This window comes from Onychostruthus taczanowskii, unplaced genomic scaffold, assembly GCF_017590055.1.
Source record: "Onychostruthus taczanowskii isolate IOZ18803 unplaced genomic scaffold, ASM1759005v1 scaffold1, whole genome shotgun sequence".
Taxonomy (NCBI): Eukaryota; Metazoa; Chordata; class Aves; order Passeriformes; family Passeridae; genus Onychostruthus; species Onychostruthus taczanowskii.
This window is the reverse complement of record NW_024496525.1, coordinates 14,716,840-14,730,672: the sequence shown is the minus strand read 5'-3', so window position 1 is coordinate 14,730,672 and position 13,833 is coordinate 14,716,840. Positions and strand designations below refer to the sequence as shown.

Below are 13,833 nucleotides of genomic sequence, written 5' to 3'. Positions count from 1 at the left end.
TCTCTTTTTTTGGTGCACTTTTTTTAAATTTACCTGTTAACACAAAAAACCCAAACAAACAAACAACATACCAAACCCACCAACCATCCAAACAACCCCATTTCTTCAGTTTCTACCTCTATGATAAAAAGCACAGGGCAAGGAGATATCCCCTACGTATATGAGAAATATACTGCACTATAAACCCTGTCCCTATTTCTCCCTTTTCAAGCAAATATTTGAATATTATCATTCTAAGCTAGAGATTCCACAATTTTCATCACAAAATCCAGCTGGATTTTAGAATACTTGTTGCATGATAATTTTGATTAAGCTGTTGAACATTTGGCCACGTTGACTTAGATGAGTCAAAATGTTCAGAGATATGGGATCACATTACCAGCAGGCTAAAAACAGCTTTGGCCTAGTCTTGTTTAGTTTAACAGATCCCATTAGGAAATCAAGCGTTGCTCCACCACCCACTCCATAAAGGAGGAGCTGTATGGCCTAGGAGCACTTTCCATCACGCAAGTGATGAGGGATATCAGTTCACATTCGGTCTCCTGCATATATGTGTTTTCCTATATTTTTGTTTCATTTTCCTCCTTGATTCTTCCTCCATCTCTAAGACCATTCTTGCCATGTAGAATTATAGTAAGAAATCACCAGAACTTTTCATATAATCATAGCCAAGAGTCACTCAACAAACTACTCTCTTGGAAGCACTGAATGCTAAGAATTGTCTCGCATCAGAACCAGAAAATCCACTCAGCCCAACCATCTCTGCTGTTTCCAGGAAGAGAAGCCATGAATTTTTCTAAACATTTCAGCCAGGTGTGTGCCAAGATATTGAGTTACTGGATTGTTCTCCTGCATGTTCCTCGCTTAAGAAACAACTCTGCTTACAATTGATGGTGATAAAAGGTCATGGACCCTAAACCAGAAGTTTCTATTGTGTGCAGTATCCCTACACTGCTTGCATCAATTTGAATAAGCACAGTCTGTATTTAAAATGCTCTTACAAATACTAGGGTTGGCAACTGGTGACTACTATAGCCCTATTTAATAATTAATATCCACAAAATTATGACAGGTGTCGATAACTTACTCTTAAAGTACTTGTATTGAACACAAGCACTATTATGGACGACTTAAACTTGGAGTGAAAAGATTTGTGGAAAGGCATATGACCTTCTTCCTTCTACAATGGCCATCCCCTAATTAAGCAATGCATCTGATAGTCATTAACAGGAATGAGATAATGAATCACTTTCTCTCTTCTTTGTTAATTTGCTGTAACCAAGCGGCTAATGGATGTCAGAGCTGAGTGATTGCACTGATTATAGTGATTTATAGTTGCAACAAAACAATTTAAAAGCATTCTGATTATTCATGTTAAAGATGCTTTATGTTTTGTTTACTAAATGTTTTATGTTCCCCCTCATGCCCCTCTACACACAATAAGACAGATCTTGCAGGAAAACTTGAAAGTTCTAAGATATTTTTTATTGTTTCAGAATAAGGCATTTCATTTTGTTTATAAAAAAAAAAGTTTACCCAGTAGAAATGAAAAGCCTTAGGGTGGAAAGCAAACTTCAGTGGTGCCTAGTTCAAAAGAAGACGGAAATAAGAGGAAATAAGGCAAACTTCAAGCCACTTACCTTAGGGCTCCCAGTCCCTTCCTCATTCTCTGCAGACACATCAGTAGCCAGTATCTCTGCTTTGATGATATCCAGAGCCCTAAGAATCCAGCTGTGTTGCCGTTTGATTTGCCTCTGTAGTTCCTTCCATTGACTTGCAATCATCTGCAGCATGTCCTTCAGTCCTTCTCCAAAATGAAGGGGGAAAAATAAAAGCTGTAAACTCAACAGCATCTTTAAATATTGTCCTTTATTCAAATAATTATCAGGACATTTAAAATAATAAATGCAACAAGATGTGTTTAATGTGTTTTCATATCTTGGATTTGATTTTCTTTCAAATCCAAGCTTTCCTACTGTTCATCCTGCAAAACAATGCTATAGAGACAAACACTTCTTTTAGCCATCATGTTAAATTTTGATTGAATTTCAGCTGACAATTTCAAGAGAAAAATTTCACATAAACTGTCATTTCTCTGCAGTAGGGAACACTGCAGAGAAATCTCTCCCTCTAATATCCAGTCTTTGTCTTGAAACATTTCGTAATCCTCCAAAGACATTTTCCTTACCTCCAACTCCTTTAAATATTTCCTGTAGCTTACATGTTACTGTTTTGTACATCTGTGATAACATGCACTACCCTCCTTAGCTATGGCTTTTCTATCTTTTTGGAACTATACATAGAAGTCAGTAATTTCTTATAGCTTTCATGTTACACAGATGTCTGATGCTGTGAAACAATAGAGGCACACATATAACATGATGAGAAAACAGTATAGCAAAGAATAACTTTAACCTGGATGAAAAGCATGTTAAGTAGGCCAAAATTAAGATGGCATTCCATAGCAGTATATGCTGATTAAAACCCCATTAGCAGACAAGTCACGCAAACATCTAAAAATATAGGAGGTGGTAGGGATAAAGGGAAATCAGAGTATTTCTCTCCCTCCTCTCAATTTAGGGCCTCTGAAGAAAAAGACAAGCCTAACCAAAGGAAAAAGGTATTTTTAATTTTAATCTAGTACTCATAAATATATTTAAATCAATGTAAGAATTAGTTTCAGTGGTAAAATAAAGCTTTACCAATGCAATTACTCATGCAGAGTATGTAAATACATATATATATTTGAAATCCTAGTTCATTATCTTAATGTTATTTCCATAGCACCTACATCAAAGAATATGTCAGTGTGAAGTTTTCAGTGATGTGATTTCAATTGAAACTCAGTCGAACAGCAAGACCAAAATAAAATGAACAGACTATTTGCAGGCAGTATTTCATTTTATAAGTATCACTGCATTGTATGCAGTATATGAAACATTTATAAATCTTGAAGGTCAATCTGATAATGTAAATATTAATAATACATAAGGAAGTGAATATATGCAGTAATTTACAGCAATGCTTCTTCATTCTTTAATAGTCTGGAGACATAAAGACTTGCAATATTTCAGAAGGATTTACCTGATTTGTGAGATACAATAAGCTCAAGAAGTTGGCGTCCTTCCTCTACCACTGCTTCTTTCAAAGCACAGTGGCTATCTACATTCAACTTAAAACTCTGCAGAAATAAAAGAAAAAAAAAGAGAGAGAGGGAAAAAGCCTCAGCATCAGACGTTGGAGAGGCAGTTATCATAAAACACACATACAAATTACTTGCTGGTTTTTATCAAGAACCACATCCCAATTCACCCAATAGCCAGAATAATTTGTGGTACTAAAAGCTATTGATATTTTGGATCTGGGCTCAAAATGTTTCCATTAGATCAGCAAAGTGCATCTGTGTTGAAACAGCTGACAAATCTAGACATTCATTAGGTTTTATGAAAAGTCACAACCCGTAGGCTATATCTGGAGTAACAGAGTTCTATAAAATACACTAAATTTATGCCACCACATATGAGCTCTGTTTTTTTTCAGAGTTCTTTGAAATGTTGGTGATAGCACTATTTATGAAACCATAAAAAAATTACAACATTGAATATATTGGCCTTATGTGCACTTATACAAATCTATTAATATTGTGTTCCTGAGTTAACTCTCATATCCATTTTCAAAGAACAAATCAGTCTGCTTTAGATCTCTGCCTTCTTAATTTTTAAAGCAACTATTTTTCAACCTTTTTTTTCCTAATATTTTTAGTAGTCTGCAAAGAATCTGTTTTAACAGTCAATAAAATATTTTATTCCTTTTTTTATTATTATTTTATTTTTACAAAGTGCATTAAGATCTAGTAATAAAGGAAGCAGAAACATGATCTACTATATATTATGCCATTTAATACACAAATGATAACTCGGATAAATCTTTTAATCATTTTCCAAACCTTCTCACTATACTTGCCTGTAAGAAAGAAACAAAATACAACAGAGAAAAGGATACTTGCTGTATTTAATCATAAATTGTGTGCAGAACTAAAACGCATACAGGCAACATATCTTCTCTTTGAAATGTCTATGGAATAAATGGAAACAATATTTGACCACTTGGAAAAAAAGAGCTTTTCCTTCTCTTGGGAATAAGTTAACTGGCAGAGATGAAAGGAGACTTTGCAAGTGCACATTCATAGCTTCTGGTTTTTATAAAACTTTATACTTCTTGAAATGGTAGTGACCATGCTAGAAATTGAGTGATAGGTAGCACAGAATACTCAAGAGCCCTCAATTCTTAAGGAAGCAAACATTTTCTTTCTTTCCTAACCCTTGCAGTCAGGTTGATTGGCATAGCAAAAAAAAATATTGCCAGAACAGTAATAAAATAAGGTATTTCTACTGTGATTTTTCATGCTTGAAAAAGGTATGTTGCTCAGACAGTCTTAACAGTTTTTCAGGCAGCATTGTACCTGACAGTGACAAAATGTTATTGAGAATTTTCCATTCCAATAAAGAGCAAGAAACAGAAATGTTGCTACCTTTAGCATTTTTACTAGCCCAATTCTCCTTGTAGGGACATCTGAATACATTGTTTTGTACCAGCTCCTGAACAACTGGGCCAGTCAAGAGAAGTTAAAAAGGAAAAAAGATGCCTAGTTTATGTCTGTCCCTTTCTTAAATCTAGAGTTTTATGAATCCAAATCTACAAGTTCTTTTTCTTTCGTAAGAGCATGTCTGAACAAGCACTGACAATATTTAATTTACTGTTTACTTAAAACAGGCTTGTACTGAATAGTTTGTAATCATGCACTTCACAGGAAATGCACTATGTGTGTGCCTCACACAGCAAAGAGAACCTAAAGGACCTGAGAGTAGGTTGTGTAATTTCATATAATTGAAGTTGAGTATAGATGCAGCTGGATGTGGTAGTGTCTCAAGATGATGTGGATGTGTTTGATAGGAAAATTGGAAAAGATGAGGTATTCTCTTTCATTAGGAAAAAAAAAAAGACACTTGCTGTCCTAGAAAAGATTCATTTAACATAACGCACCAGATACCACAATACAGCTTGATTTTCAGGTGCACCTATTAACCAGTAATAACGTTAAACTGAAGAAGCAAAATAAGATGAATAAAGATGGGACCAAACTTTTGGTTTCTGACTAGCAATATTCTCCTTGTGCAAAATTCTTATTTTATGGATAAATTATGAGTGGCACACATGTCATGAACATGCATGAAATTTATTAGAAATAAACTTTTCCCAGCAGAGAGGCAGTAAGTTGTGGTTTAACCCTAGGAGAAACTAAGCACAACACACAGCCTCTCACTTACTCCCCACTCAGCGGGATGGGGAAAATAATCAGAAGGGTAAAAGCAAGAAAATTTGTAGGTTAAGATACAAACAGTATTATAGGAAAAGCAAAAGCTGTGCACACATGCAAAGCAAAATGAGAAATTCATTCACCACTTCCCATGGTTCATACATCCCCAGGAAAACAGGGCTTTATCACACGTAACAGTGACTTGGGAAGAAAAATGCTGTAACGTCAAACATCTCCCCTTCCTCCTTCTTCCCCCGAATTTAGGTACTGAGCATAATGTCACATGGTATGGAATACCTCTTTGGTCACTTAGGGTCAGCTGTCACAGCTGTGTCCAACTCCTTTTGCACCCCCAGCCGACTTGCTGGTGGTGTGGTACAAGGAGCAGAAAATGCCTAAGCTCTGTGCAAGCACTGCTCAGCAGTAACTGAAACAACCCTGTATTATCAATACAAATCTATAACATGGCCCCATAGTACCTACTATGAAGAAAATTAGCTCTAACTCATCCAAAATCAGCACACATTAAAAGGAGAGAACCATTCATGTAAGTGGAAATAAACAGAAGCGAATGTTGTTGATGTAGTGCAGTATGAATTTTTAATTTAGAATTATATTTGTATATATAATTTCTAGTCATTTCCTAAGGAAAAAGAATTGGACAAGGAACAGTGGAAGACATAGCCCTCAATCAATGCTCAAGGTTTCTCATACCTGAGGGGCTGAGTATGTGACACATGAAAAAGACAAGAGTTGAAGATGTAACAAGTATTACATGTATATACAATGGAGAAATGCAAATTTGCACAGCTACAGATAAAATCAGAACAAATATTTGGAATGAAGGAAGACCTTCAAACACAGAGGTCCCCTCCCATCCTGGATATTTCCTGCTCCCTACCGTTTACTTAAGGCATTTGGAAAATTGTAACTCTAACAGCGTGTGACCCAGGTACTCTGCTCCCCTCCTCCTCTGATCTTCCTGATAATGAATGGAGCCTTTGCATGTGAAGAGAGAAAAGAAGAGGAGGGGAGTCAATTAATCAAAGCCATTTTTCCAGGCACATTTGCAGCTATAGAGCAGTCTAAATATCACACATGAGCACGTAGACATTATGGAAAATGCATGTGCATTGGCCTGACAGCAGCTTTTTAAACAACACATTAATGTCATCCCTAGAACTACAGTGTATAAAAACGTAGTTTACAAGCTGCAACAAGCAAAATTTCCTTACAAAGTTCTCTTCACTTTTTGTGATCACCACGTACCTATATATAACTATCAACTGCTCTAATTTAGCAAGAAAGGAAAAGTGAAGTAGGAATCATGCAGTTTTGGAAAAGCTACACAACCATAATAAATGAAATTAAAACACCAACAGGGTAAATACAAGATGCCAGCAGTGCTATCTTCTGTTGATGGCGTGGAGCAAAGGAGCACAGCCTTCACAAAATGAAGGTGTCCCCTCACTTTCAGGAAACTTATTGATTCAGAAGATTACAGTAGTGCAGAACATCCATGGGTTAAAAAAGCAGCACCTCCTGATCTATGCTGGACTCTGAAAACACTAAAAATAAGAGAGCACTTTCCCAGAATATAATAATCTCTCCCTCATATCTTACTATTCTGTACAAGTGAGGATAAAAAAACTTGTGTGAAAAAAGAAATTTAAGTTCCTCATAGGATTTATTTGATGGTTGTAGCTACTTAAATTTAGGAAGCTTCTATTGTGTAGGTATTCTACACTGTGTACACATATTTTGCTCTGATATGAAACATTTCTCCCTCTGTTCTTAGAAAATCTTTATAATTTGGTAAAACACCTGAGTCTTTACCTATTCCTATCTGCACTAAGGACAGATAATTAGAATTTTTTTGTTTGTTTGTTTCCAGAGAGGCACAGAGACTTACTATAACCATGATTTTTTTTCAAGTCATAAGGTATCAGTTGATTGTTTCTAGTCTACTGTCTCTGAAACACAAATCAGCAATTAGGTATCATGTGAACCTACAATGTATGCATAAATATAGGTTAGTTTGGATGACACAGCAGTTTACATCTATTGTCAGATTAAGACAATGTATTAAAAGAAATATCTTAATTTTGTCAGTTCAGTATACTATCAGAATGTGTGGTGGACTGGGGTACCCCTGAAGGAGAATTTTCTTGAGGTTAATTTTTTACATTTTTAAATACCTTTATGAATAATATTACTGTTTCTAAAGTGTTTATTTTTCAGAGCAATAGTACAGACAATTAAAAATTATCTGCCTTGGATTCTATGGTTTCAGAATTTGGAAAAGGAAGATTAATTTAAAATTTCCTAATAGTGTTTTTGAGAAATCTACACTACTGAAATATGGACTTGTATATTTAGGTATATTTGCACACATAATTTGGCTAAGAATATAGCACTTTTAATTATAACACCCACTGTGACAGATATAATTCAATTGTGAAATTCAGAGTAATGGAAACAGTTGCTGGTAGAAAAGATATGGAATGTCCATTTGTCTTAAAGGGATATGATTTGAAACAATTCCTGAAAAATTATTTTTATATGCTCAATACACAACTACTTTTGCAAGTCTACTTCTCCTGGCACAGTTACCTTCCAATAATTTGCTATGACAAAATACCAATATATCAAGTTCTGAACTCAATTTTTGGTCATGGAGTGGCAGCTGTCTATTTTCTTCTTCTTTTTTTTTTCCTTCAGCATTTTTGATGACACAGAAAGTCTCTGTTTGGACAGTGCCTATTATTTAAGAATTTGTGTTAATAATTTAAGTTAATAACTTGAGTTAATAACCTAATAAGCCATGTAATAACCTAGTGGTATTTTCAGATTCCTGAATACTACCTACCAGTGACACTCAGTAAATCAAAAAAAGAACTATTGTGTAAGTTATCCTTATATTAACATGGAAATGGTTATACATTTAGCTTCTAGTAAAGCCTCACTTTTTAAATTAAGCTTACTTAGTATTAAATAAGCACCACTAGGATATGTTTTCCTGGGAACTAAATATTACATGTGAAATGGTTTCAGTCAATGTCTCCTTTGTTCATTCTTTCCATAAAACCTAGGTGTTTACAAAGCAGTTTTAACTTCCTTCTTTTCTTTTAAGCTGAATTTTCATCTGACTGACACTCCACCTGCTGAAAGGAACACAAGCACTATGGAAATGCTTTATGCAGCTCCATAGGCAGGGTTGAGTCTTAACAATTGCAAGGATTTTACCTTTGCTTTTTAGGGAGAGCGTGATGAACCCGCCTCTGAAGCAGCAGCACCCACTATGTGTTTTTTCTTCTCTTTCTGAAACTAAGAACGTGCCCTCCCTATAGCAATGATGACCAAGGGTCAAATTATCACCAAATGCTAAATCTGTAATGCCTAACACAACATGACCATCATTTGGCTTACATGAACCAGACATTTTCTTCTGTAACCAATGGAAACTGTTAGATATTTTTTAAGAGTGAATAGTTAGTGGAAATCAGATTTGGTCCTCTATCCTCTGCAACAATGAGAAGACTTTAAAAGCTTATTTTTTTTTTCTTACTCTGAGGGCAATTCGTTCCACTGGCCTCTGTAGGCAGATAAAAACAGACAAAATAACTATTTCACTTTTTATGTTGATTCACAATACCTGATTATAATCTTAAATGCCTTTAAAATTTACATAAAACTGGGAACCTCACTACTGAAATCCCATAATCATCATGTGATATGGACATTGTGCTACTGTAAATGGAGATCAGATGTAAAATGGTTTGACTGCTCAGATAATTTCTCTCTGTAAATTTATCATTCATCTAAACATAATATTAACTGAAAATTCTGGGATCAAAATGCTTAGTAATGAGCTAACTATAGCAACCCTGGGAAAGATTTTACCTTCTGATGATTCATATGCCTTCTCCATCTTTCACTTGATCTGAAGGTACTTTTGTCTGGGAGGAATCAACAGCATTTACAAGGAGACAAACTGTTGGGTATTTAGTGAACAAGGAAAATTTCTTTAAAAGTGGAAATGGTGGAACAAATAATAAGAAATAAACAAGACTAAGTGTTGATTAAAAGAAAGGTCCTGTCTGGTTTTGTCTATTTTATTTTCATGAACCTGAACATCAAGCAGAAAAAAAGAGTTAGTACAGTATGAGAAGGTATAGTAGGTGGGACTAATGGAGTTAAATTAAGAAGGAGAAAATTTAAGACAAATATGAAATTTCCCACGAAAGTCAGATCTATGACATTGTATAATAACCTCCTAAGGGAAACAGTGAAAGCCCAGATCCCTTGGGACCACTACATCTAGACTGGATAAAAATGTGGGAGTAAGGGCTGCAAATGCACTGACAGAGCAGTAACCTAGCTCTGTCACATGGCCACAGAATTTGTGTCTAGTCCAACAGCCCCATAGTAATTCATACTTCTGTAAAATCACCTCACCCCTTTCTTCTCTGTCACAGCTTCTGCCAAATTGGTATTAAAAAATCAGTGGGGTTTTTCCCTTTGCTACATCTTAAACATGAATAACCCAGCCCCTTCCTCACATTAAATGCTTTAGGTTTCTCAGTTTCTGTTTCTCACTCCTCATTGTGTTTGCCACCTTTTAGGTAATTTAGCCAAGTTTTGAATGCATAATTTTAGATATTGAGAAAAAGGATAGTTAGCCCTACTCTCCAGGATGCCTATTTTGCAGATTTAGAAGATATAGAGGCTATTTTTGTGGATATTTTTAATTTCAAATCCACATAAATTCCTCTGCTGATAGCTCTAATTTATTTTTTCTGTGCTTCACTACATAAATTTCTCTTTGATTGTGTCTGTCCAAACATATTTCACTGGCAAAAAAAAAAGTTCACATGAGGCTTCCTAAACTGAATCTCCATTTGTCTATTATCAAGAGACAACGAGGGAAGAACACAGGCAGGAAATGGCATGGGTAGAATTGCTATACAGTGAAACAATTGCTAAGTTGCCATAATCATGGTGAATTGCACATGCAGCCCACTGTATACAATTGCCCTTAATCATTTCTTGCCTTCTTGAGATACTCAGAAAATATTATGCAGTAAACACAGTTTTCTGACTTGTTGTTCTGTCTTATCTTACACATTTCTAGGTACACCTCTTCCACCCAGAGACACACCATGCCCAAAAACTATTTAATCAAAATATGTCCAAGTCATATTGCCCTACCACATGCAGAAAAAGAAACCAAGAGACAACAGCTTTTGAAACCAAAGATGAATTCATGGGGCATTGCAGCCTTGGCAAATATGGAGTTACCAAGAGCAAAATAACTTACACTTGTATATTATTTAAATCTGATTTAAATTTACTTACTATCAGACCAAAATTAACTCTCTGGCATTAAATAATGCTATGTGGTTTTAAAACAGTTCTTTAAAGATTTTAGTTTCAGGGGAATATGAGGGAGATGTAATTTGTTTTATATATGTACAGACAAAAGTTTCCATGCAATTTGAAGGTGAACTAAAATTGTGTCTTAGCAAAATATAGCAAATAAATTAAGAACCCAGCTTATTAACCCAATTCATTTGTAGAATTGAGAAAGAGAAAAGAAGTATCATAGGAGATGCAAATAAAAAATATTTACCAATCAAAGCCTCCATTCATTTCCTGGATTTTCTGTATTTCTCCTGAATGCTTTGGCATTGCAAACCCCAAAACACAGACAGCAATTGTGCTACTCTGAGTACTTAAAATGTGAATGATATTATGTCTCTGAGTAACATAGCACAGAACCATAGGTGTGGTCAATAGTTTTTGGCAGATATTTAAATGTTGCTGAAAGTGTGCTTGTTTGCCCTTTGAGATGCTGGCATTATATTTTTTAATGATTTACAATCTCCAAATTTTATAAAAGAAATTTCATTTCATTTCCAAAAACAAATTACTCACTATTTCTATATTGATAATACCAGCATAACAATATTAAAAGTTCAGGCAATAGCATGCATTTTAGTAGGCAAAAAAATTAAAATTAAAAGAATTCCTACATGATGCAATTTATTTGTAAAACAAACATTAATTTCAAATGATTGTTAAAGGTGTTTCAAAAGTTACTATTATAAATTTGTGTAAAGAGCATGACCACGTTGTCATACACAAAGCTCCAAAGCTTCTAAGTCACAACTTACATGAAATACTTTTCACTAAAATTTTCTTATTAGGTTAGTGCCTAGTATTTTATAATGGTGATTTGATTTCATTGTATTATTATAGTCACTGAATTCCCTGTATGCAAATAATGTCTTCTGCAGCCCAAACACACAACAGACCCAGTGGAATCCCTTTCACCACTCAGACTTACAGTATCTCCTTTTTGGGATACCTCAGGACCTAAAAGTTCTACAGTTTTGGGTAGTAAGAATTGAGATGGAGCGAACATTTGCAAGACCGCAAAATCAAATTACCCCGCCTTGCTCAGAATTACCAACAAGTGCAAATGAATTAAAAGATTCCCAAAATCTGAATTCTAACTTTTTAAACCTCAAAAATCATGCATTAAAAAAACTAAAACAAGAGAGCAATACATTTGTTCTTGAGGCACAGATCGTACACTACACTTTCACACATGTAGAATACAAGATTTCAAAATCCTCACAAGTGAGAGATCAGATTTCTCAATTTCCCTTTTCCTTCAGTAGAAGAAACAAAGCTGTTTTAGGATGATATCCTAACGTGCTCTGCCTCTGGTTTAATACTTCCTCAGTCCAGAGATGACTGTGGCTCTCAAAACTAGAAAAGCTGGTACAGTTCTCCATGAAGATAGTTAACAACCAATATGTTACAGGCAGGCCCAGCAGAGCTACATTTTATTATGGGGCCCTATCCCCTTAGTATGCAAAACTGTGTAAATCTTGGGGGGCAGCAAAGACTGTCCTGGGAAGGTTTGAACCAATCCAAAACAAAAGTAAATGCAACATTCTTTTAATTTGCAGCTGCACAAAATATCTACACAGGGGCAAGTAGCTACAAATTTGAAAGACAGGATAGAAAAAAAGTACTACTCATTAGAGTATGAAGTCTCTAAGAAAATTACAAAGAAACTATTTCTTATTCTACAAGCTTGCACAAAACAAACCTCTGGAGTGGGACTATGTGTACAGGAAGACAGTAAATGAACATTCTCTTCCTTCATTAAAAACATATAGAGTAATAACTGACCCAAATCATAATAGATCTACTTCTGTGCTCCTACCACCATAACCATGGCCCACTCTTTCTCCTTACAAAGAAAATATTTGTGTCATCTTTTCCTCATTGCATGACCTTATGGGAATCGTCTTTAGATCAAGCACAGTATTTTTGTATTGGTCAGGACAGTAGTGCTGTTATTAGAAGGCTAATATACCTGGATTTTCTTTCTTATATACTTGGTTTTACCCTTCCTTAGTCACCAAAAATGTTCCTTAAATTTGAAGAACAGTCCAAACAGTTCAGAAATCTCTATTTTTCCCACGGCCTGCAACTTACATTCTCTAGGTTCAGACTATAAATACAGGTAGAGCCAAATGTATTGGAATGACAGTAACATTTCCTACACTTTAACTCAAGAAACAGAAAAGTTTACATACAGGTTATTGGGTTTACAGATTTTGAAAGCTGAATAATAGTCACAACTGACAATATACTTGTATTCTGTTTGTTTAAGTTCACTGTCTTACTTCCGATTAAATCATTTTATTAACCTGAAATCTGCTGAGTTTAGTCTACATCTCTTATTAGCATATTCTGCAGACTGCTTTCAATGGAAAAGGACACCCATTCAGGAACCCATGTACACTCAAAATGACTTTCAAGATAAAAAACACCAAAAAATTTAAAAATTCAACCTAACAGTAGGCTAAACAAATTCAAATCCAAATGCTTAGAGAAATAAAATATTAGATCACTCATGGTGCTCACTCTTTAGTGCCATCATCCTGAAGAAAGTATTCTATATTTTGAGGAAATTATCTAAATTAGCTGCCATGCACATTGGAAATTCCCATATAAGAAAAGTACAATACATAACTTAGCAATTCCAGAGGCTTTAATACCTTTAATAAAATTACCATTACCACTGCGACTACGAAGACAGTTGGTAGATTAGCCCAAGGCATGTGTATTTAACCTTATTTTCAATAAGAATAGATATTTAATACTCCTCTAAACCGACATTTTTCAGAAAATGAGATTTTCCAGGGAGATGAGAATGATCTTTTTTTCAGGCATAGCAGTCTTGTTACAAACAGACAATCAGGTATCATGAAATATCACTGAGGCATCATTACTTCACCAACACAATTTCTTAAATGTGAAAATACAATCTATTTTCTGTATGAAGGCATTTGCTGTTTTCAGCTCAGAAATTGCTGAGCTATGATGTGGCCAGAAACATTTATAACGGAGGCAGAAAAATTCTTATTTCATTTCTCTTTGGATAATAAAACTCAAGCCCCCTGTATCTTAAGAAGAATTTGGTTCTGAATGGA

General features: G+C 35.0%; 1 protein-coding gene across 6 annotated transcripts in view; it reads right to left on the bottom strand.

The window, feature by feature from the left end:
* The window catches only part of AKAP6 (A-kinase anchoring protein 6), a 210,651-nt gene that overhangs the window by 131,888 nt on the left and 64,930 nt on the right, over window positions 1-13,833 (bottom strand). For 4 of the 6 annotated variants that reach the window (XM_041421063.1, XM_041421416.1, XM_041421326.1 and 1 more), the window contains 2 exons: window positions 3,085-3,181; window positions 1,641-1,807 (listed from right to left, as the gene is read on the bottom strand). In XM_041421063.1, the coding sequence (XP_041276997.1) occupies window positions 1,641-1,807; window positions 3,085-3,181 (264 nt within the window). The remainder of the gene's footprint in view (window positions 1-1,640; window positions 1,808-3,084; window positions 3,182-13,833) is intronic. The other 2 variants (XM_041421236.1, XM_041421506.1) reach the window with 1 other exon arrangement.